The sequence below is a fragment of the Solanum pennellii genome, chromosome 1 (genome assembly GCF_001406875.1).
Source record: "Solanum pennellii chromosome 1, SPENNV200".
Taxonomy (NCBI): Eukaryota; Viridiplantae; Streptophyta; class Magnoliopsida; order Solanales; family Solanaceae; genus Solanum; species Solanum pennellii.
This window is the reverse complement of record NC_028637.1, coordinates 101,361,465-101,384,109: the sequence shown is the minus strand read 5'-3', so window position 1 is coordinate 101,384,109 and position 22,645 is coordinate 101,361,465. Positions and strand designations below refer to the sequence as shown.

Below are 22,645 nucleotides of genomic sequence, written 5' to 3'. Positions count from 1 at the left end.
TAACATTATGATATAATTTTAGATGCACTTCAATAAATATAAAAATGAAGAAAAGTATATTACTTTTATTGGGACGTCTGTCGGTTGAAGGTGCATGCCAACCAACTTTTACGTCATTATAAGATGATTGAACAAACTAAGTTATCTGTGAGCAAAACAAAAAAATATGACAATAAATTACTAATCAATCATTGTCTCACAATTTATTTTAGCAAGAAATATTGAGACAAGAAATTGAAAAAAGAAAAAGACTCCAGTCTGATTGCAGTAGTGATATAACAATCATCTATTTTTATAAACTATCTTTCTTTCAAAACTTTTTTGAAATATATTAGTAAGAGTACAATTAAAACAAACAGGTTCAATTTATTTTTTTTAAAATGAAGTGAAACACACGTCCGATACTTCAACTTTAAATATGCACAAATAGATATTTAAATTTATATAAAATTATACAAGTAAATCCATGCGTCCAAAATTCCAAGTATATTACGCCATATATGACACATATTAGGCAAAAATCTTGTTGCAATGACATTACCAAAAATGTCTACTGCAGTGCATGAATATGAGTTTTGTCGGACTTCAATCCAATTGATACAGTACACATTCCATTTTCAATAAACTCTTTTCTCTCCTTGATAAATTTAGGAATTTTTTCTAAAGTTTGATTTTGGCAAAGCTTTAACTTCAAGTATTCTATATTTGAATTTAGTATACGCCCAAAAGCTATAAAAGTCAAAAGAGAGGTATAAGTTAAATGGCCATGTCAAAATTTTCAAGAGGAAAGAGAAGAGTTAAAATCAATAAAGCCCAAGAAATTGGAATGCGGGTTCAAGCCCATTTACTCCAAAGCCCAAGAAAGTGGAATGCGGGTCCAAGCCCAAAAGGTCCAAAATTAAAGAGATAAAAAAAATGCGGTGAACGTGGATCGAACACGTGACCTTCAGATCTTCAGTCTGACGCTCTCCCAACTGAGCTATCCCCGCTATCTGACATTACACATTTCGTATTAACTATTTATTAACTTAAATATCAAGTTAAGACTTATATACCAGTAAAATAAAATATTTACTTGTTCTCTTTCATTAAACTCATGTAAAACGTTATATTTTGTGAAGTTTGAATGCCTTACGTCAAATCATTTTCATATTGCTTTCACAATTTTCAGTTCATTAACGTATTCAAGTTTGAAATATTAATCTAATCCGTATTAGGTAACTATTCTCATTATTTACGCATAGCATTTCAAAGATGGAGGCCTTTTTCTAAAATAAATTGATCAGATTTTAATATTAATAATATATTATAAGAAAAATGAATATCAACTTTTTTTTGGTTTTTGCATGATACAAATTTCAAATGTGTACATATTTGAAGTGTTCCTAGTTAAGAGTGGCAACTGGGAACTGGTCTTTTTTTTTTGGAAAACTGCTCCTTAGTTTAATTTTATTTTTTCTTATAATTTTGCTCCATTTTAATATCACCCAACTGCTTGGAAATTGACAATAAGAACATTTCCAAAATATTGGGACCTCTTACTCCAGCTGTTTTAATAGTCTCTGCTAGTTGAACCGCCATTCAACGGGATTCGAAATGCCAAGGCTCGAAGACCTCTGGAACATGGAACAGTACTTTAAGGCTATTCGTGCCCCTTTCTTTTGACGATATAGTAAATAAAAGTTGTCCAACATATATCTTTACCATGAAAATAAGCAAAATCTCTTAAATCAATATATTTAAATGATGACAATCGAAAAGAATCAGTTACTTTGTTATCGACATTGAAAATGAATAAAAAAAATGTGATGATACAATTACAAGAACAAAAAAAAAAGTATTAATAGATTAATTCACAACCCTGCAATTCTTCCTTATCTCTCCCTGTATCCCAGTCATAACCTCTATGGATCCCATTTTCACCATTGCATCAGCAAATTTATGAGCCCAATTCGCACCATGAATCGCGTTACTCCTCGCCATCCTAGCTGTTGAAGGACTGTTCCATAGCGTCTGATCTGAGGTTAACACTCCTCTCTTATTCTTCAAATTGAGATAGTACTTATTGTCCAACCTATTTGGAGTATCAATATCAAGTGGAGCAATTGGATCAGTGGTAGAAGGACGCGGACATCTCTTCATCAATTGTTGGGCTAATTTAGGATCCATTGTAGGATCCTGTGGGTGAGTTGAATTGAAAGAGTAAAGTCTATCTGAAAAGGAAGAACAATGTGATCTTCCAATAGAATGTGCACCCGAAAGTGTAACCATCTCATCTAAAGAAAGTCCTTTTTTCGCAAAATTTTCCTCAAGCTCTCCAGCATTGAAAGTGGAAGGGGGAAGGTTTGCGGTTGGTTCGTCTTTAATGGATACTCTTCCGTCTCGACGACCTGATGGAACTGAATATCTAATGCCTCCAAGCTTAAAAGCACTATCTCTTGCAGCAAATGCAATGATATCTGAACATGAAACCGTTTCTGGGCAAATAGATTCTAGATCAATTTTTGCTTCGTCGATAACTTCATAGCCCCGTAAGCTTGGATTATTTGCTGGATGTTCTTTTTCTGTTGGATTCCCTGGAGTTGGATCCAAAAGGATTGAGGCATCACATCCCTGAATCATTTATATGAAGTTAGATATTGTTAGTTGAACTAACCTTTTACTAATTTCATCACGCAAAATCAAAAGAAAAAATTGTTTGATTTTCTAAAAAATGAGACGTTACCCTAACAAAACAATCGTGGAAATGCATCCTGATAATGCCAGCGCCAAGGCCAGGGTTACGAGAGACGGCTTTGCTGACTGCTTTTCTTACGATAGATTCTGCATTTGGGCAACTTGAATGATAGTAACCAACCTTAAGATCAGATGCACTTGCAAGTGTAGAAACAGTGAAGATATATAAGATGAACAAAGTTGACAATTTAGCACTTCTCATCGTTATGTGTTTTAGTTATAGGGATTTGAAAAGTGGAGTAATTAATATACTATTTATGACAAATTTAAAACTTAATTACTACTGATGAAAGGGAATAGAGAAGGATAGAGTATATATAGGAAGGGAAGTCTTTGGTTTTACCTGGTAAGTTAGATTGGTAAGTAACGCGTTATTTCAATGAGTTAGCGACGACTGCTTCTAATTAATCAGGAGATAGTTTCAAGCCTCCAAAATAATTCTAATATTTTGTATTATTCTTAATTAATTAGTGGGAACTGGACAATGGTCTCTATTTAACTTTGAGCCACATTATTTTTAATCTCTTTATTCTTCAAATAAAGTATGAATTCAAATACAACTAAAACAAAAATAAAGTATGTAACACAGACGTTCAATAAGAAAAGGAAATATTACAACTCAATAGAGTTTGATGAAAGCAACCAAATGAACCAATAAAATTATGAATTCAAAACATATTCATACCTTTTATTGAAATTTTAGTAATTTTTCACATATACCCAGCCAATACGTTCTCTGTCCGTCGTCATCGACGGCTACGTCGTGTAAATACATTTTGGCTCTAATACAACACTACATTTTTTGTTAATATTATTGAATTGTTTCGACTACCATGACGCCAGCCACATATATATATATAATACTCATAGTAATTTTTAAAAAAACTTCAAAATTATATCAAATTAAAAAATATTAATGCTGGGCGTATTTGTATATTTGACCGTGTGTTAGCCAACAGGCTGTTCAATCAACCTGCACCTTTACACTAGTGGGTAATATTAACATTTTAGTTTGGATTAAGAGGTGGCTGAGAAACAATTTAATTTTTTTAAGACAAATTAGGTGAATCTACTCCATTGACCTGAAATATGAAAGCCAGAGCTTATATTTTGTATACTCCTTTCGCTATTTTCTAATTGTCACGTTACACTTTTCAAAATAATTTCATTTGACTATTTTTTAAAGTTAAATTAGATTAAATTAATTTAATATTTTAAAAAAGAAAAATTATATATTCAAAAACTATATAAAAGTACTTAAATTTGCAAATTTTTTTATATCAATATGATGAAAAAACACATCATAAAATATTAGTCAAAATTCTTATAATTTGACTCTAAAAAGGAAAACTATGACAACTAAAGTGGACGGAACTAGGAGTGTTCATGAGACAATTCAGTCGGTTATTTTTATAAAATCATGTCATCTCCATTTTTCGGGTATTTTATAATATATAACCAAAATCAAAATTTTAAAACCATCTCAATCATATCATGTTTTCTTCAATGTCGGTATGGTTCAGTTGATTTCCATATTTTTTCTTTTACTTTGAAGTATCACCTTAAAATATTTTATTATTAAAATATTTCTTTCGCAAGTATGTTCTTGAAGAAGCACTTTGATTCTTCACAATAAAGTCAAGAGTGTAATATTTTGTTGTCATATTGTCTGATCTTATATATTTAATAAAAATGTTTGCATAGATTTCACCGTATTGTTTGATGAAGTATCTATATACTCCATCCGTTAGATGTCCAAAATTAATTGTCAATTTAAACAATCATGAATTAATAAGTCGTTTTTTTCAATTCTACCCTTAATATAATTACTATATTTGTTCAATTGAAAAGTTACATAGGCTTTTGATATTCTTATTATAGTAAGGTTATATTAGACAAATTTAACCTTGTATTAAATTTTCTTAAGAAAAGTGCATAACCTTACCCTGACAAACAATTTTGGAGGAAAGAGTATTATATTATCTTTTAATTTTAAATCGAATTAATTAAAGGATAATTAAAGAGTAAACTCAAAATCGTCTAGTCACTAGCTAGAGGTCTAGAACCTAAATTATATTTATATTTAAAAAATGTCATAAAATAATTTATAGATTAATTTTTTAACATATTGTTTATATTGAAAATATATTTACATGTAAGGTAGTTATTTGGTTCGGTTCCATATTTTTTAATTATAAATTAAAAGGACAATTTCATTTGTTCGGAATGGTTATACACTTAAATAAAAATTTACTATTTTATTTTAAAAAATTATATAAATTGGTCTGATTAAGTTCAGTGCAGATAATTCTTCATATTCTTTTGACACCCCTGATAGTTAGCATCACAACAATAGGAGAAAAGAGGAAACAAGAAAAAAACATATTATTATTGATCATTTGACCACTCTGATCAGGGGCGGAGCCACCTTGGTACAAGGGGCTTCGTCCGAACTTCCTTTGACGGAAAATTATACTATTTATACATGGTTAAGATAATATTTTATGTATATATAGTAGATGTTGAACCCCCTCCAGCTATTCCGTATGCCTATTTCTACGAATTTTTAACCCCCTTATTGAAAATTTCTGATACATGTATCATGAGTTAGATTAGGTGTGTTCTATTTCAGACACTGTATTCAAAGCGTAATTAACATGTATTTAGAATATTCCAACTCGTTCGCCTCACTTCCTCTCTTATTCCTCTCCTTCTCATTATATCTCTTTGAAAGTGTATCTGAGTTTCACAATTTCATATATTTGTATATTAAATATAAATACCATGTATCTTATGTGTATCCAGAAGCAATTTCATATGGAAAATCTGATATCAACTTCATCCAGTACTATATCTGGTATCAAATATCTAATGTATCAGTGATTTTACTTGGTAAGATAGATAGATCGATTGCTAACGCGTACGTAATTTCAACAGCGACTGCTTCTTAGCAGATGGCTTAAGCTTTCAAATAGTTTTAATGTTTTGAAGTATTCTTAATTAATTAATTACTGGGAATTTGGGAAGTGGTCTCTATTTCTGCACATTATTTATAATCCCTTTGATCTTTGAATCTAAGTTTGAAATTTAAATTTTAACGTGACCAAATTTACTCGTTAATTATGTTGTGTCTCAACTCTTAACAGGCTTTTTTTAATTTAGGGAAAAGGGTCTGATATACCCCTCAACTTTGTCATTTAGAGCTGATATACCCCTTGTTATGAAAGTGGCTCATATATACCCCTACTTGTAAACAAATGGTTCACATATACCCTTTTCCTCTAACAAAAATGAAAAAAAAAATTAATCTAAATTTTTATTATTTTTTTCTAAAAAATATAATCTCATATAAGTAAATTTAATCCTCGTCATATTTTCTTTTGACTTTTTTTTGTTTCATGACTAATTTATAATTATTATTTTGATAATCAAATTTATTTATGTTTCACTAATATTCTTGTAAAACTTATTGCAGATGACCAAATTTTTTCTTCGAATACGAAATTAAATTACAATACACAAAAGAAATAGTTAAATTTTTTTTTAAACCAAGGAATGAAAGAAAAAAACAAAATAAGAATAAGAAACTGAAATAATTATAATAAAAGAAGTCAAAAAATAATTTATGTATGAAAAAAATTAAAATATACCTTGAACTTTGATAGAAGAATCATATATTTTTTTAAAATTTAGAAGTAATAAATATAAATTTAAAACTAATTTTTTAACTTCCGTTAAATGAAGGGTATATGTGAGCCATTTTGTAACGGCAGGGGTATATGTGAGCCGTTTGTATAACGGTAAGGGCATATATGAGCCACTTTAATAACGAGGAGTATATCAGCTCCAAATGACAAAGTTGAGGGGTATATCAGACCCTTTTCTCTTTAATTTAAAAAGTTAAAACTTTGGTACAACGACTATTCATTTTCACCAAATTCTTAAGAACCTATTTCTCTTGCTATATTTTACCTTTATATAACAATATTGTATATATATATATATATATATATATATATATATATATATATAACAAGGGTGACGTTTATTATATCGGGAGTGATTTGTGAAATTACCTTTCTATAATAATTATATTCATTGATTTTGTAATAATATTTTGTGATTAAGATCTATATCTACACTATGTATAAACATATTCATGGTATTTATCACTAATGTCATACGCAGTAGATTTCAAAGTAGATCGATAAAATTGTACTTTATTATCTAGTAAAAATTAAGGATGTATTTAACATTTGGCTCTAAATAATAAACTATAGTTTTCTCTTAATATTGTTGAATTATTTTGACTACGCCGAAACATCTGTAAAAACCATTAACAATTAAAAAAAATAATCAAGAAAGTCAATTTGTATTATTGTAATTTTTATATTTCTGACCGTGAGTTTGGTATATAAAATAACAAGAAACATGCATGATTTAGTATTAGCCAACAGGCTGTTCGATCAAGAAATTGACCTGCAGAGTGGCTAAAATTTTAATAGTAGTAAGACCAAACGGTGACGTGAGCAATTACAATTAGTCCTATTTATTTGAAACTGTTTATAAGTGTTTTGATTTTGTAATATTTGTAAAAAAAATTCAAGATAGTCAATGATTACTAATTTGTTGTTCGTTGCAATATTTGTATTTCTGACCGTGTGTTAGGTATTAATATTCTAACGAGTTAAAAACATGCATGATAGTATAGATATTTGGACATTTAACTTTGAAAAAGAATAATTACCTACATATTTGCAAAGTAATCGTATTTGTTGAGGACAAACGTTTAGAGTTGGGCGTATGTTTGGAAGTTGGAACGATTATTCGTTTGAAAATTCCGTAGGATTTTAATAACACATGAGCTACAGGACCCTATTTATAATAATAATCAAATTTGGTTAGTACTAGAAATTCTATTCCAATACGAATTGGACAAATAAATCCTAACTAGATCCTATACAACTTAGGTTTCGTGATTTATTTCTACTTTTACGCGTTTTTGATATATATATTTTTTTTGGAATATTTCTAAATACGTATTACTCTATTACACACACAAAAAAAATTTGCTAATTTAAGGAATGTGTTTTGCTGGATGGAACACACGCATCTGTTCGTTTCCAGGTAAAACAAAAGGATCTCAAATTATTCTTGAAGGTCCCAATTGTAACAAAACAATATCAGAAGGCAAATTAAATATCCAACAAAGTTTCTTCTTAATTGCAAGAATGTAACACAAGTCTTCTTTCTGATTTGCCACTTATGCTTCAGACATAATGCAATCAATTGCCCCTTTACAAATTCCCGTCATTGTAGCCTCTGGTCCATAAACCTGCAATAGCAGAATCGACACAAATTATATACCTTATCTCTTACTTCCCTTGAATATGAAAACTTAGGAAGTAGGTGTATTAAGAACAATACTGGTAACAGCATCTTTGGAAGTCCATGTTCCTATATTCTATGTCTGACCTCAAACCATCCTCAGACATCTATGAAGATGGACCAAGCTACTTATGAATTAACATCACCATGGTCCGGCTAATTGATTTAGTTGGGAAGATGTAACTAAAAAAATAGAATGCCTAGGATCAAATAAAAGCAAATTCTGATCGACAACATCCCCTCATCTGTGGCATGTGTGGTTAGTATCTATGTTGCTTGAATCCTCAAAAATGTCAAAGGATTACGTACTATAATTGAAATTCAGGAACTGAAGTCACTGTAACACTTAGGAATAAGAATTTTACCCAAGTGTTATTTCATACCTCAAGGGGAACTCCAAGTTCCTCTCCTAGGGCGCGCATTTTTGCTAGACCAGTCTGATAATTTGGACCACCTCTTCGTACATAGATATGCATTCTAGCCGCTTTTAGCTTGGCTTCCTGTTCGGATTTAAAGGAAAAACATTATTTACTGCCTCTTATCTATAGAAAAAGTAAAAAACTTATAGTGTGAAAAATAGCACACAGCCAACCTTCTCCCTGAGAGCCCGAATAATCCCATTGAAAGTAGCAGCTACATCAGTGAAGTTGGCAATACCACCTCCAACAATCAGAGCTCTCTTACGCCCATCAGGATTTGCCGTAGCACACTATAAAACATCAAATCAAACACTGGTTAAGTTAAAATCGGACAAACACCACATGAGCATATTGACCAGGAGAGAGAACAGTCAAGTTCATACATCTAGAACTACTCGAGCATATTGCAGAACCTCCTCTTCATTTGGAGCTCCACTATACTCGGCATAGTTACCAAGCTCAGAGGCATAGCCTAAATCCCCTACCTGGTTAAGACATCAAAAACAGAGAATATAAGCAGTAAGCTATTAGTGTTGACATTTCATGCAGGAGGAATAATGACAAGATAGAAAATATCTCCTTGCATCAAGTTGTTGCATCACAAGTTCAGAATATACTTACTGTATCAGCATATATAACGCTTGCACCACCTCCAGCCACCATTGTCCAGATACGACCTTTTGGGTTCAAAACTGTAAATTTTAAAGAGGCACTAGTCTGCAAGATGTCAAGACAAGACAGAATTAACAGAAAAGCTGCAGATATTATACTCCAATTCCAGTAGAGCAAGTATCATCAGGAAGACCAGAAAGTTTGGCAGGAATGATAGCCAGCCACCAAAGCTCAAGGATAAATCTTTTTAACCTTCAGAAGCATTCAAGACTTAAAAAAATTTCAAACAGCATTTCAAAAAAGATGATTTCCCAAACCATAACCACCCCCAAGCCCTCAAGTCTGTATGGCACCACGGCTTCAGCACAGAATAAATGGTGAACAATGTAAATGATCACTAAAAAACCATTCAATGCTGTTTAAAGGCACGATTTTCTTGGATATAATGGATCTCTAAAGCAATGCATAAAGTTCCTCCAATAGTTCAGTATCCATAACAGTTCATGACTGAAAATCCAAGATAAAATTTCTTCTCTAACAAAATAATTTATACAAGAATAAACAAGTAAATCTGATAACTCAGGCAACAAAAACACCCTTAGATTAAGACAAATAACTGAACTTACTTTCTCATCCAAAGAGTGAATGAAGCTTTCGGTAGGGCTCAAAACTCTTCCAAAAGGCAGAGGAAACTCGATGCTTCCCCACCTGACAAGGCACAGAGGATGATACAATAGCAAACTGTTTAATAAATCTGGAAATACACACACTGTTTTCAGACTCTCCCAAGAGAAAGAAAAAAAAGAAGCAAGAATAGACAATTCAACATGCGGAAAACAAGTGAGAATCACATACTTCTTAAAATTTTTGAAGGCTGCTGTGTCATCCAACTCTCCCCTCATGTCCAATGGGTAAGGCTCACCATTTACGAGCGTAAATGGGTTCATCTCTATGAAACTAAAATCGAGATCTGGGATCAAAGACAAAGCGACAGAGTTGCATAATCAATGAAATCATATTTGAGAATAATGATGTGAAAATATGAAAAAACTAGCTTCTAAGAACAGGTCAATGTTTAACATAAACCAACAGGAAGTTTATTTTCATCTTCATCTGCTTATATAACAAATAAACTCAATTATGTTTTCCACGTATAGTCACTGGCAATTATCTAAAAGATAGCACCAAAAGATAAAAGAAAAAGAGAAGTATAACATAAATGCATGCTAGAAAGATGTATCACCGTAAAGCATGGCATACCTTGAAACACATCAAAAACACCCATAAGGAAATTGCCAATCTTTCCCCGTACCTGAGTCAACCAGAAACTTAGGTTAAGTATCATGATGGTTGATGAGATGTTAGTAGTCAAGTGCCTTAATCTTCGAAGTCAGAATATTTATCAACACAAAGGTGAAAGTCCAGCAATAAGTAGACCAATATATATAAACTAGATCAAATATCGAAAATAGCTACACAATAATACAACCTAAAACAATAATCCTTAAGAATTGCCAGCAATACACAATATGATAACACACTTTTTTTAAGTTTTATCCAAGACTTTGCTCTTAGAAAACCATTCCAACTATTATGACTGACAGATTATGCTGGCTTGATCGAGACTGATGACTAAAAGGAAAATAGAAGTATAAAACAAAAACAAAAATTTCAGATCACCTCCAAGGGCAGAGTAGCAATCAGTGGAGCACACGCCTCTAGGGTCATAGGTTTCTCTGTTGGAAGGAATATTGTCTTGACCTGTATGTTACATAAACAAATAAATCTTGTAAATTTACCAGAATAAATAGAGTTAACCAGTTTTGTCTAAACAAATAGTTGTTAGAGGAGGAAACAACAGTTAAAACTTTTTGAACCAACTAACCTTGTCCCAGTTCTCTTCAATCTCAATGCCTCCACATTCTGAAAAGCTAATTGTGCACCCCAACCTTTCAGAGACTATGGAAAGGTAATATTCTTGGTCATGGGGAACAAATGGTTCAACAATAAATGTTGTTATAGGTGCCTTGCAGCCACCCATTTCAACCTAGCAACAAATTCACATGTAAGATGACTATAGCAGTAAAAGATTCAAAATACTTAGCCCTCTGCTCACCTCCACACCAAGTCGTGTTTTTACAAACTCGGCAACTCCTGCTAGATCCAGATTCAAAGCTACCAAGCCACTCTTTCCACGCTTTCCAAACAGCATGTCTGGTTTTACAACCAGCTTTGTCGATGAAAGCCATGGTTCTTTGTTTGTTAACTCAGTAAAATCTGTAGATTCTGTCACCTACCAAAAACCAAATAAACATGTGAACTCTGGCGAGAAAAAATAAATGGAAATGACGACAAATAATGTCAGATAGTCCAAATGATCACCTTTAAAAATAATTTACGTAACCAAATATCAGTATTTCATGTAGAGTATTTTTCATCTTACCAAACACGGATGCACGCCAAGCTTCTTTCAGTTTGTAAAGTACATCTCATTTTTATTAAAGGACTCTATAGTAGCTTAAAGAGGTGCTTTCCAAGTATATCTACAATAGGTAGATAACTATTCTTACAACACACGATTGTCCACTCAACAAGAGCTTTCCACAAATAAAAGAATCATTCTTTGCAATTGGAAAATACATCATGACCTCTACAAAACTTCATCATAACAACGAAGCAATCATTCAACTCTAACATTCGGAATAACAAAAATAGGGAATAAGGAAGTAGTGAGGAACAAAAGGAAGTAGGATTCGAACTGAACTGATCAAACAACAAACACCCAGATAAGAAAAAAGACGCATAGATCAAAAACCACTAGCAAAAGATCAAAAGTACACCTCATAACCGAAATTCCATTACAATTCGACAGCAACAGTTCAATAACTTAAGTTCTTTAAAAAAAAAAGGAATTTACTTGAGCAGAGCAGATCTGAAGATCGATGCCAGCAAGGCGTTTCAAATGCTCCCTTAGAAGCCTCTTTGAATCATACTCTCTGATCTTCTTCCTGGCCATATTACTCTGTTTTTCTTACAATCCAAACAAACGACAACTCTCTCTCTCTCAAACAATTATACAAACAGTTGGTGGGTATATAATTGATTACAAAAAACGAAGATCTAGAACTAGGAAATTTATGGAATTATCTTAAGGTAGAAGAATTGTGGGTATTCACCAAACAGGCAACAACTGGTGAGTGAGATGAATGAGCTGAGGTGGGGGTGGGGACAGAGGAGTAGGTAGTTGGGCGTTTTTAACAATGGAAGATACTGTATTGGGAAGAATAATGATGCTGCCTGATTTTCATAATCCAACTATTTTTCCTTGATAATGTTATTAGCTCCCCTGAACTTTGTTTATCTGTTCATGCGCCTTATATTAATTAAAAAACATGTCATTATCCTAAAATTATATCCGTTTATGTTTTTATTTGTTTGTCTGATTTTCACTTTATTATAGAAAGTAAGAAATTTTTGGAAACTAACGATATGTATTAAATATTAAAATATTCTTTAATTTTGTACTTTTTAACATGTGAAAAAATAGAATTAAAAATTATTAAAAAATAAATTTAAAATGTACCTAGAAAATGAAATAAATAAATTAAAATGGAAAGAATATCACCTCTTTTTTATCAATATTAAAGCTTTTTTGGTAATGACTATCGCTAAGATTTGAACTTATTAATATTACTAAAAACGATTTTAATTCAGGCCCAAAAGTGATCCGAATTTATATTCAAACAGCAAAAAATCTTTAAAAAAAGGAAAGCTATCTAAAATTGATGTCGAGGAACACTCCTCCGTCCAGTTTTCTGATTGTTGTTCCTCCAAACTAGCTCTAAATTCGTCTGTTGTTGAACCAATATTGTTGAGCTTGAGTGAATTACACCTCTACACTTAACTTCTCATGAGTGTCATGAAATGGACCTCCTTAAAGATTTCTTTCATTCAAAACAGGTTCAAACAACATATCTATGAGCTTGTAGCTACGATTCAATATTCTTCATCAAGAATCATTCGAGGAGATAAATACTCTTCAGTTTTTACCTCTACGCAGAATGAGCCCTGAAAAATGATATCACTATGAAGAGATTCATTTTCAAGAGGTATTTCCAACTCAACTGTCCCCTAACCGTTAATGAGAAGTAGATGTGTGAATCCGATTAGTTGTTACTTTATCTCTTATGGTTGCATTTGCTTTCAATTTACGTCTTTGATCCTTAATTCCTTGTTTGTGTATTGAATCCTTTGTTTTGTATCTTCTTAATTAATGTGTATATTTGGGATTTTTCCTTGTTCTGTTACTAAGATTTTCCTTGCTAGTTGTGGTAGTTCTACCATATTATTAAATTGATTGACATTGGTACCTCTAAAATGAACATTGTGGTAGATAAGTAATAGGTCAATCTATTTCCTTACCTATATATGTGAACCACCTTCACCTCTTCTTGCTCAGTTCATAATTTTATGCAATGTATGTCGACTGAGATTGACCAAAAAACTTCCCATGTTTCATCAAGTACCTTTTATAATAATTAGTGAATCAATTATAGCTAGCAGATCATTATGTATACATTACTTCAATTATGCCTTGAATGCGTTTGCAAAGTGTATCCATGAATTAGTTGTGGGGCATTTAATAAAATAAGGGAAAAAGGTCTGATATACCCCTCAACTTTGTCATTTGGAGCTGATATACCCCTCGTTATGAAAGTGGCTCATATATGCCCTTACCGTTATATAAACGACTCACATATACCCCTGCCGTTATAAAATGGCTCACATATACCCTTCATTTAACGAAAGTTAAAAAAATTAGTTTTAAATTTATATTTATTACTTTTAATTTTTTTAAAAAATTATTTAGGGATATATATGATTCTTCTATCAAAGTTCAATGTATATTTTAATTTTTTTAATACATAAATTATTTTTTGACTTCTTTTATTATAATTATTTGAGTTTCTTATTCTTATTTTGTTTTTTTCTTTTATTCCTTTGTTTAAAAAAAATTAAACTATTTTTTTTGTCTATATTGTAATTTAATTTTTGTATTCGAAGAAAAAAATTTGGTCATCTATAATAAGTTTTACAAGAATATTAGTGAAACATAAATAAATTTGATTACCAAAATAATAATTCTAAATTAGTCATTAAAACAAAAAAAAATCAAAAAAATATGTTTGACGAGGATCAAATTTACTCATATGGGTTTATATATTGTAGAAAAAAATAATAAAAAGTTAGATTAAAGTATTTTTTTTCATTTTCGTTAGAGGAAAAGGGTATATGTGAGCCATTTGTTTATAAGTAGGGGTATATATGAGTCAATTTCATAACAAGGGGTATATCAGTTCCAAATGACATAGTTGAGGGGTATATCAGACCCTTTTCCCATAAAATAATAATCACGTGCCTCCTCTTAATTGTTATTGCAGCTACAACACTTTACAGAGTTGATAATTCTTATTCTCTCTAGCACCTCTTCTATTAGAATCCACACATGCCACAGTCTCCATTACAAAAAGAAAATTTAAAAGGCAAACCTTTCTCCCTCAAATACATGATTTTATCAGTCTTGTTATTTTTCGAACTCATTAATTCCCAAGTGCTACCAATACAGAATTTACAAGTAGCAATAGGCATTCACTACGGCTTTTCTCTTTCATCAAATCTTTATTTTCTGCCTAGATTTAAAGTTATGTGATTACTCACTTCTTTCGATAAGTTCACATGTAGCAATTTGTTATTCCATTACTCCACAATCATAAGGTGTTGTACCTTCTCTAATTGACAATAATCATGGTTAATGGGCAAGTAATAGTGCAGTGCCCTCAACTGTGTTCAATTATCATACTGAACACTACACTTATCATTTTTTGGTTCCCACCAAATCTCCTGATTCATGAAATCTCTAACTTGTAGCATAAGTTCCCATACGTGAGAGCCCTCTCTCATTCTACCACTTGTGGCCTATTGTCTTTTGCGGTACTTGTTCCGCATAAAGTTAGACCACAATGTGTTGGTTGATCTAAGATCCCACCATAATTTATTAATGAATGTTTTCGAAACATCAAATAGAGATCTAAAATCAAAACCCCATCTTCTTCCTTCGATAAAGTCATTCCAAACAATTAAGCATTTGGCCCTTGCTTTTTCCTTGAAATTTCATAGAGATTTAGCAAAAATCTTACGTATATCATGTATAACACATTTTGGTGGACACATCGCAGATGAAAAGTATATAGGAATACTTTGCAATATATGATTAATCGCTTTTCTTTTAAAAGACAACAACCTTCCCTTCCATACATTCTTGATTAGCTTCGAGTAATGAGTAATGAATCTTTCGCTTCTTAATATGACCAATAGGACAACCAAGATAAGTTAACGGAAAACCTTTTCTCGTAAATTAATATCCACCACTTTTAGGACTATGACTTGTACAATCTTGTTGAACATATAAAATAACTCTTGCCTTTATTAATAAGTTGGCCTGATTGAATTTCATCTAGCTGTAGGGAGTTCATGATCAAATGTAGAGTTTTTTTTATCAACATATGTGAGTATGATAATATCATTTGCATAAACCAGATGATTTAATTATTCAACTTTTCTTAAATTTAATTGCAACGAAAATTTTTCATCTTCAAATTGTCATCATTTAGGAATACTTGTATTTTATTTTTGATATTTTAACTATTACTATTTTTTTACTGGCAAGAAAAAGATAAAAGTGGAACGAGTTCTGGTTATTTATTACTTATACTATTTTTTAATATTATTTATTCATTAATTGTATTGATCTAATTATTAATATCCCTAGGAACTTAAATCAGTAGACCAAGTTCACATAACTAGCACACGATGTCAAAACCTAATTAAACAATTCAGCCTCAAAAGTTAAAATTTAAATAAAATCTGATTAAGCGATAAATATATATACAATACATATACAACTTCTTGTTAAACATTAATTGGATGTAATTTACGACTAATATTTGTTCTTTGTGATTTAAAAATTATCCATATTAAATATATTATAAGTAGGGGTAATTAAATTGAAAAATCAAATCAAGTCGAATTTTAATTTTGACTGGTGTTTTGGATTGGTTTAATTTTGAATTTATAATTTACTTTGTTTGATTTGATTTAAAATTTACAAAATTGAAAATTGAAAAATCGAAAAATCAAATTATATATATGTGTTTAGAATTAAGTTGGAGTTAAACATTTTGTCCCTTTTTAGTTATTTTCATTATGAATTAGTTTTTTTTTTATGTTTTGACATCTATAATTGATATACTTTTTAAATATTGTATTTTACATTTTTACTTGTGATTTATATTAAAAGTAAATTTAAGAAATTTAAATTGCAAATATAACTTTGTTATGCTTCTAATTATTAATATAACCGATTAATCGAACTGAAAAAATCCAAACTAAATTTATTTTGGTTCAAATTTAGTTACACTTCTTCAAATCTAAAAATCTAAACTGAATAATACAAAATCAAACTGAAAAAACCAAATGCACACCCCTAATAATATATATAAAAATTCATTAATTAATTATTATGAATATAAATTTAATTTTCCACACTCTTAACCTAATTATTATTTTTTTTCATTTATTTATGACTCTGCCTCTGATTTGGATAGTGAGATTGTTTGGTGGGAAACGAGCATTTACGTTCCCGCCATTTTTGTTAAAAGAATGAGCTAAACGGCGTCGTTTATTATGTGCCACGTAACGCAGCACTTCAATTGACAGCTCACTCCTCTAGCTGCCTTAAATCAAAGTACTAATTTACCCTTCACAATACATAATCCCAACTTTGAATCCCTAGGTATGATCAGGGAGAGGTTTGTCATTACACATACACTATAAATGGGCAATTGGTGTAATTTATCGTAAATACAAGACCCTTTTCATATCACTCCGGGGATATAAATACAAAATTCTCAGTCTCGTCCATTTTCAAATCAGTCATTCGCTCCCATTCTCTTAAAAAAAATTCCTCTTTTTCTCGCTCCGTTTTCTCTCAATTTCTTCCTTAGAAATTCGAGTTTTCTCTCTATTGTTCATAGATTTTTCGAGATCTTCTTTCCTTTAACTTCGATTTTCAACTTTTTAGTTCAATGTTTGATCTGTTTTTCAGTGTTCACTTGAACAATTTTCATGTTTATGAAATATAGTATTCGAAACCCTTGACCCGACTCATTGCGCGGCGCACTACTCCCAGTTGAGTTTCGAAACCCTAATAGGGGCATTGATAAGGATGTGAGTTTTTTTTCTTTTTTTGTTTGCTTCTTTAATTTGAGCATGTTTAGTTTTTGCATGTGACTTCCGAAACACTTAATTTCGGGTTGGAATGAGGTTTGTTACTGGGTAAGGTTTTTTTATGGGGCTTTGTCAAATGGAATGTATTGAGGAGATCTGTTACCTTTTCATGTTCGTCTGTAAGCATTTGTTACTTTTGATTAATTGCGAACCCATTTTTTTTATGTTGGAGTCTAACATTGTGGTTAGTGGTGTTTTGGGGTAGTGAATGTGTGAATTGTGATGTATTTGTGGGAAGTTTCGACTTTGTCTTGAAGCATGTGTTAAACCCTAAATTGGGGCTGCCACTGGAGGTTGTGTTTTTGGTGGGGTTAGATTTCTGTTCCGACCCCATCTTGTTTTTGGACTGAGGTTTAGTTGTTATTCGTTATATTTTTGTTATCTTTGTTTCTGAAAGCTTATTATATTATGCTTATGCAGTAGCTTTGGTGAAGCACTTGGTGTGTAGGGGATAAGAATGTTTTCTGAGTTCTTCATTGTTTTACTACTTGGTTTTTGTAAGGGCCAAGTTCATTAGGATTTGGGATATTCAGGTGATACCATAATCTGTATCAAGTTTTTGACATTTAATTGTTTGATATGTCTCTGTGTGAGATATAGCCCTTATTCTTGTCCAGACCATTAAATATTGGTTGAAGTTGGAATTTGGTGGTGTTCCTCAAATTTTGGGAAAATATAATCAAGAAACAAGTATATTGTGTTCAACTTTTTTTCTAAATCAGGTGAAGGATTATGTATGCCGTGTGTATCAACTTCACAACAAGTGAAAAAAATGAAACATGCAAATTGTGTATCAATTAGTCTTGTGAGTTGTTGATGATTGTGTGGTGGGTCTTATGTTGTTTTTATCAGGAAGATGTGCATCAAGCAGTTAATATGTGCTTTCTTGGAAATTAAAATTTTCAGAAAATCATGGATTATGGTGGCTATCATAGTAATTCAACATTCTTCTTTCCATGTAATTTTATCCATATCAAAGTTATTGTATATTTTAATGAGTCTCTTCACATCTTGTTAATATTAGTTTATCATAATGTGAAGGGCTGTGCTTGACAGTTCATCAATTGACTTCTTTTGTCGCATCCATAACAATGTAGAGTAGTACATATTTTGTGGATTCTTTCGTACAATGGGGCAGTATTCTTTACGTGTTCTCTTTTATCTGCAAATACATGTTTAAATTCTTTTTGTAGTTCCCAACTGATTACTGATTCAGTGCTTGCCAAAAATTGGGGAGATCTTGGGTTCTGGTGAATGATAAGATCTCAAATATATAACTATGAAAATACCGTGAGATTGCTATGAGTTTCAAGCTTTATGAAATTCCAAAGGAATGATACTTTAACAATGCTTACTCATTTTATAGATTATTGGAATTTGTATGGAGGGTCTCTTAAGATTGCATCCCCCCCCCCCCTTTCTCCCCCCTTGTCTCATTTTTTAAAAATTTTGATTTGTGTGATTTTTGTGTTTTCTTGTCCAGATCACTCAACAAGTAGCTGTACGATGCCACCAGAACAAAGAACAGGAAATGGCCCTCCTGCAAATGGGAATGCAGCAGGCGGAAATGCTTACACAATTGACTTGCCTACTTTTAGTAAGCGACTGAAGGACTTGTATTCACACTGGCGTGAACATAAAGATGAGTTTTGGGGTTCTTCTGATGTCCTTGCTATAGCTACTCCACCACCTTCAGAGGATTTAAGATACTTGAAATCCTCGGCTGTAAATGTATGGTTACTTGGCTATGAGTTCCCTGAGACTATAATGGTCTTTGGGAACAAGCAGATACATTTTCTGTGTAGCCAAAAGAAAGCTTCATTGCTGGATGTTGTGAAATTGACTGCTAAAGAGGCTATGGGAGTGGAAGTAGTCACACATGTGAAGACCAAAGGTGAGGACGGGACTTCTAAAATGGACAAAGTGCTCCATGCTATTCATGTGCAGTCAATATCAGATGCTTATGATACTCCTGTTATTGGATATATTGCACGAGAAGGCCCTGAAGGAAAGCTCTTGGAGGCATGGACTAAGAAGATAAAAGATTCTGGCCTTAAGCTTAATGATATAACAAGTGGACTTTCTGACCTTTTTGCTGTGAAGGACCAAAATGAGCTTGTTAATGTGAAGAAAGCTGCACATCTGACTGCTTCTGCTATGAAGAACTTTGTTGTTCCAAAGCTTGAGAAAGTAATTGATGAGGAGAAGAAAGTAACTCATTCCTCGTTGATGGATGACACAGAAAAGGCTATTTTAGAGCCTGCTAAAGTCAAGGTGAAGCTGAAAGCTGAGAATGTTGATATATGTTACCCTCCAATCTTCCAGAGTGGTGGTGTTTTTGATCTTAGACCTAGTGCTACAAGCAACGATGATGGCTTATATTATGATTCTGCCAGTGCCATCATATGTGCAATTGGTTCACGATACAGCAGCTACTGTTCAAATCTTGCCAGAACGTTTCTAATTGATTCCACTCAGATGCAGACCAAGGCTTATGAAGTGCTTCTTAAAGCCCAGGAGACGGCAATAGATGCATTGAAGCCTGGTAACAAGGTTAGTGATGTTTATCAAGCAGCTCTTGCTGTGGTTGATAGGGATGCTCCTGAATTGGTGAACAACCTGACAAAATCTGCTGGGACAGGGATTGGTCTTGAGTTTCGAGAGTCAGGGTTGATCCTTAATGCTAAGAATGATAAACTATTGAGATCGGGAATGGTTTTCAATGTGTCACTTGGTTTCCACAATCTGCAGAACGAGACTAACAAAGTAAAGAGCCGGAATTTTTCACTCTTGCTAGCAGATACTGTGATAGTCACAAAGGATGGTGGTGATGTGATCACCCATTTGAGCTCCAAAGCTTTGAAGGATGTGGCCTATTCCTTCAATGAAGATGAAGAAGAAGAGGAGCCACAAATGAAACCGGAGTCCAATGGTAGGGATACCCTGTATTCCAAGGCAACACTTAGGTCTGACAATCATGAGATTTCAAGAGAAGAGAAGCGAAAGTTGCACCAGGAAGAACTTGCTCGTCAGAAGAATGAAGAGACTGCTCGACGTCTTGCTGGTGAAGAAACATTGACTGGGAATAACAGGAGTGCTAAGACTTCGACTGACGTTGTTGCCTATAAGAATGTCAATGACCTACCACCACCCAGAGAGATGATTATTCAGGTTGACCAAAAGAATGAGGCCATCCTTTTACCAATATATGGTAATATGGTTCCTTTCCATGTGGCTACTGTTAAGACTGTTTCAAGCCAACAGGACTACATCCGAATCATATTTAATGTTCCTGGTGCCCCTTTCTCACCTACTGATGTGAAGAATCAAGGTGCCATCTACCTAAAAGAAGTTTCATTTCGCTCGAAGGATCATAGGCACATAAGTGAAATAGTCCAGATGATTAAAACACTTAGACGTAATTATATGTCAAGGGAGTCTGAAAGAGCCGAAAGAGCAACTTTAGTGACTCAGGAAAAACTTGTCCTTGCAGGGAATAAATTCAAGCCAGTTAGGCTACCTGACTTATGGATCCGTCCCACATTTGGTGGTCGTGCACGAAAGCTTGCTGGTACACTGGAAGCTCATGCTAATGGTTTCAGGTATTCAACCACAAGACAAGATGAACGTGTTGACATCTTGTATGGTAATATCAAGCATGTGTTCTTCCAACCAGCAGAGAAGGAGATGGTTACCCTCCTTCACTTTCATCTGCACAACCACATAATGGTGGGGAAAAAAAAGACCAAGGATGTGCAGTTCTATGTTGAGGTAATGGATGTGGTCCAAACGCTTGGAGGTGGAAAAAGGTCTGCATATGATCCAGATGAGATTGAGGAAGAACAGAGGGAAAGAGATCGAAAGAACAAAATCAACATGGACTTCCAGAGTTTTGTGAACCGGGTGAATGATATTTGGAGCCAGCCTCAGTTTAAGGGATTCGACCTGGAGTTTGATCAACCTCTGAGAGAACTTGGGTTCCACGGTGTTCCTTATAAATCATCAGCTTTCATTGTACCAACCTCCAGCTGTTTGGTTGAGCTGGTAGAGACTCCATTCCTTGTGATAACCCTAAGTGAGATTGAGATTGTTAACTTGGAGAGAGTTGGATTTGGGCAGAAGAACTGTGATATGGCAATTGTTTTCAAGGACTTCAAGCGTGACGTCATGCGGATTGATTCAATCCCTATTTCATCCCTTGATGGCATCAAGGAATGGCTTGACACAACTGACATCAAGTATTATGAGAGCAAGGTGAATCTGAATTGGCGTCAAGTACTGAAGACCATAACTGATGAACCACAGAAGTTTATTGATGAAGGTGGTTGGGAATTCTTAAACTTGGAAGGTACTGATTCATCATCTGGAGATTCAGAGTCAGACCAAGGTTATGAACCTTCAGATGCTGAACCTGAGTCAGACTCTGATGATGATGAGTCTGATAGTGAATCTCTGGTGGACTCTGAAGATGATGAAGAAGAGGATGACGATGAAGATTCAGAGGAAGAAAAAGGTAAAACATGGGAAGAGCTGGAGAAAGAGGCAAGCTATGCAGACAGGGAAATTAATGAATCAGATAGCGAGGATGAGAAGAGGAAGAAGAAGAACTTTGGCAAGTCACGAGCTGCTCCTAGTTCTGCTGCCAGAAAACGAATGAAGTTCAGGTAGATGGGTTAGTAGAAGGGCGTTTTTTTAATGTTCCTTTATGGATGCAAAGACCTATTATGTTTCTGTTTCTCATTTTGCTGGTTTTTGTTCTACTAATTAGGTGGTAGTTTTGATCTTATTGTAAATTACTAGCCTCGGATATATGGAAACATATTTGTAGTGTTTTTATCTGTTATGCCAGTGAGAAAACCTGCATATTGTTTTCAGTGAGTAGCATATATTTGGCAAATTTTCTTGAGAAGCGCATATCATATAGGAAATGCATTGCTAGCTATAGGCCTTAACTTGTGGCCTTTGAATTTTTTTTAGCTTGTAATTCTCTGACAGATATTTGAGGCTTCTCAGTGGGGGTCATCCAACTACGAGAAGGAAAAAAACTAAAAAAAAACGCTAATGATTTTGAATACATCTTCTCATTTGTATTTGTTGCTCCTAGTTCTGGAAGTAGCTTAACTGAAAGTAGAACTATAGGAACC

General features: G+C 33.0%; 3 protein-coding genes and 1 non-coding gene across 5 annotated transcripts; 1 reads left to right on the top strand and 3 right to left on the bottom strand.

Annotated features, from left to right (window-relative positions):
* Positions 1-916: 916 nt before the first annotated feature.
* TRNAF-GAA lies at positions 917-989 on the bottom strand. Its single transcript has one exon. It is a non-coding gene; the product is annotated as a tRNA-Phe (tRNA).
* A 783-nt stretch (positions 990-1,772) lies between these two features.
* LOC107025722 (peroxidase 5-like) lies at positions 1,773-2,954 on the bottom strand. Its single transcript, XM_015226474.2, has 2 exons — positions 2,726-2,954; positions 1,773-2,613 (listed from the first exon to the last, which is right to left on the bottom strand). The coding sequence occupies exons 1-2, from the start codon at positions 2,936-2,938 to the stop codon at positions 1,849-1,851; spliced, it is 978 nt and encodes a 325-aa protein (XP_015081960.1). The 5' UTR covers positions 2,939-2,954; the 3' UTR covers positions 1,773-1,848.
* Positions 2,955-7,786: 4,832 nt separating this feature from the next.
* Positions 7,787-12,498, bottom strand: LOC107008135 (ATP-citrate synthase alpha chain protein 3). Its single transcript, XM_015207058.1, has 12 exons — positions 12,073-12,498; positions 11,272-11,448; positions 11,041-11,202; positions 10,836-10,916; positions 10,416-10,467; positions 10,011-10,125; positions 9,782-9,863; positions 9,165-9,260; positions 8,927-9,028; positions 8,717-8,833; positions 8,508-8,624; positions 7,787-8,071 (listed from the first exon to the last, which is right to left on the bottom strand). The coding sequence occupies exons 1-12, from the start codon at positions 12,169-12,171 to the stop codon at positions 8,000-8,002; spliced, it is 1,272 nt and encodes a 423-aa protein (XP_015062544.1). The 5' UTR covers positions 12,172-12,498; the 3' UTR covers positions 7,787-7,999.
* A 4,648-nt stretch (positions 12,499-17,146) lies between these two features.
* Positions 17,147-22,379, top strand: LOC107008231 (FACT complex subunit SPT16-like). 2 transcript variants are annotated; one of them, XM_015207173.2, is made up of 2 exons: positions 17,147-17,402; positions 18,985-22,379. In XM_015207173.2, the coding sequence occupies exon 2, from the start codon at positions 19,008-19,010 to the stop codon at positions 22,167-22,169; it is 3,162 nt and encodes a 1,053-aa protein (XP_015062659.1). In that variant the 5' UTR covers positions 17,147-17,402; positions 18,985-19,007; the 3' UTR covers positions 22,170-22,379. The 2 variants fall into 2 exon arrangements, with proteins under 2 accessions (XP_015062659.1, XP_015062658.1); XM_015207172.2 differs by having other exon boundaries at positions 17,147-17,441.
* Positions 22,380-22,645: the final 266 nt, after the last annotated feature.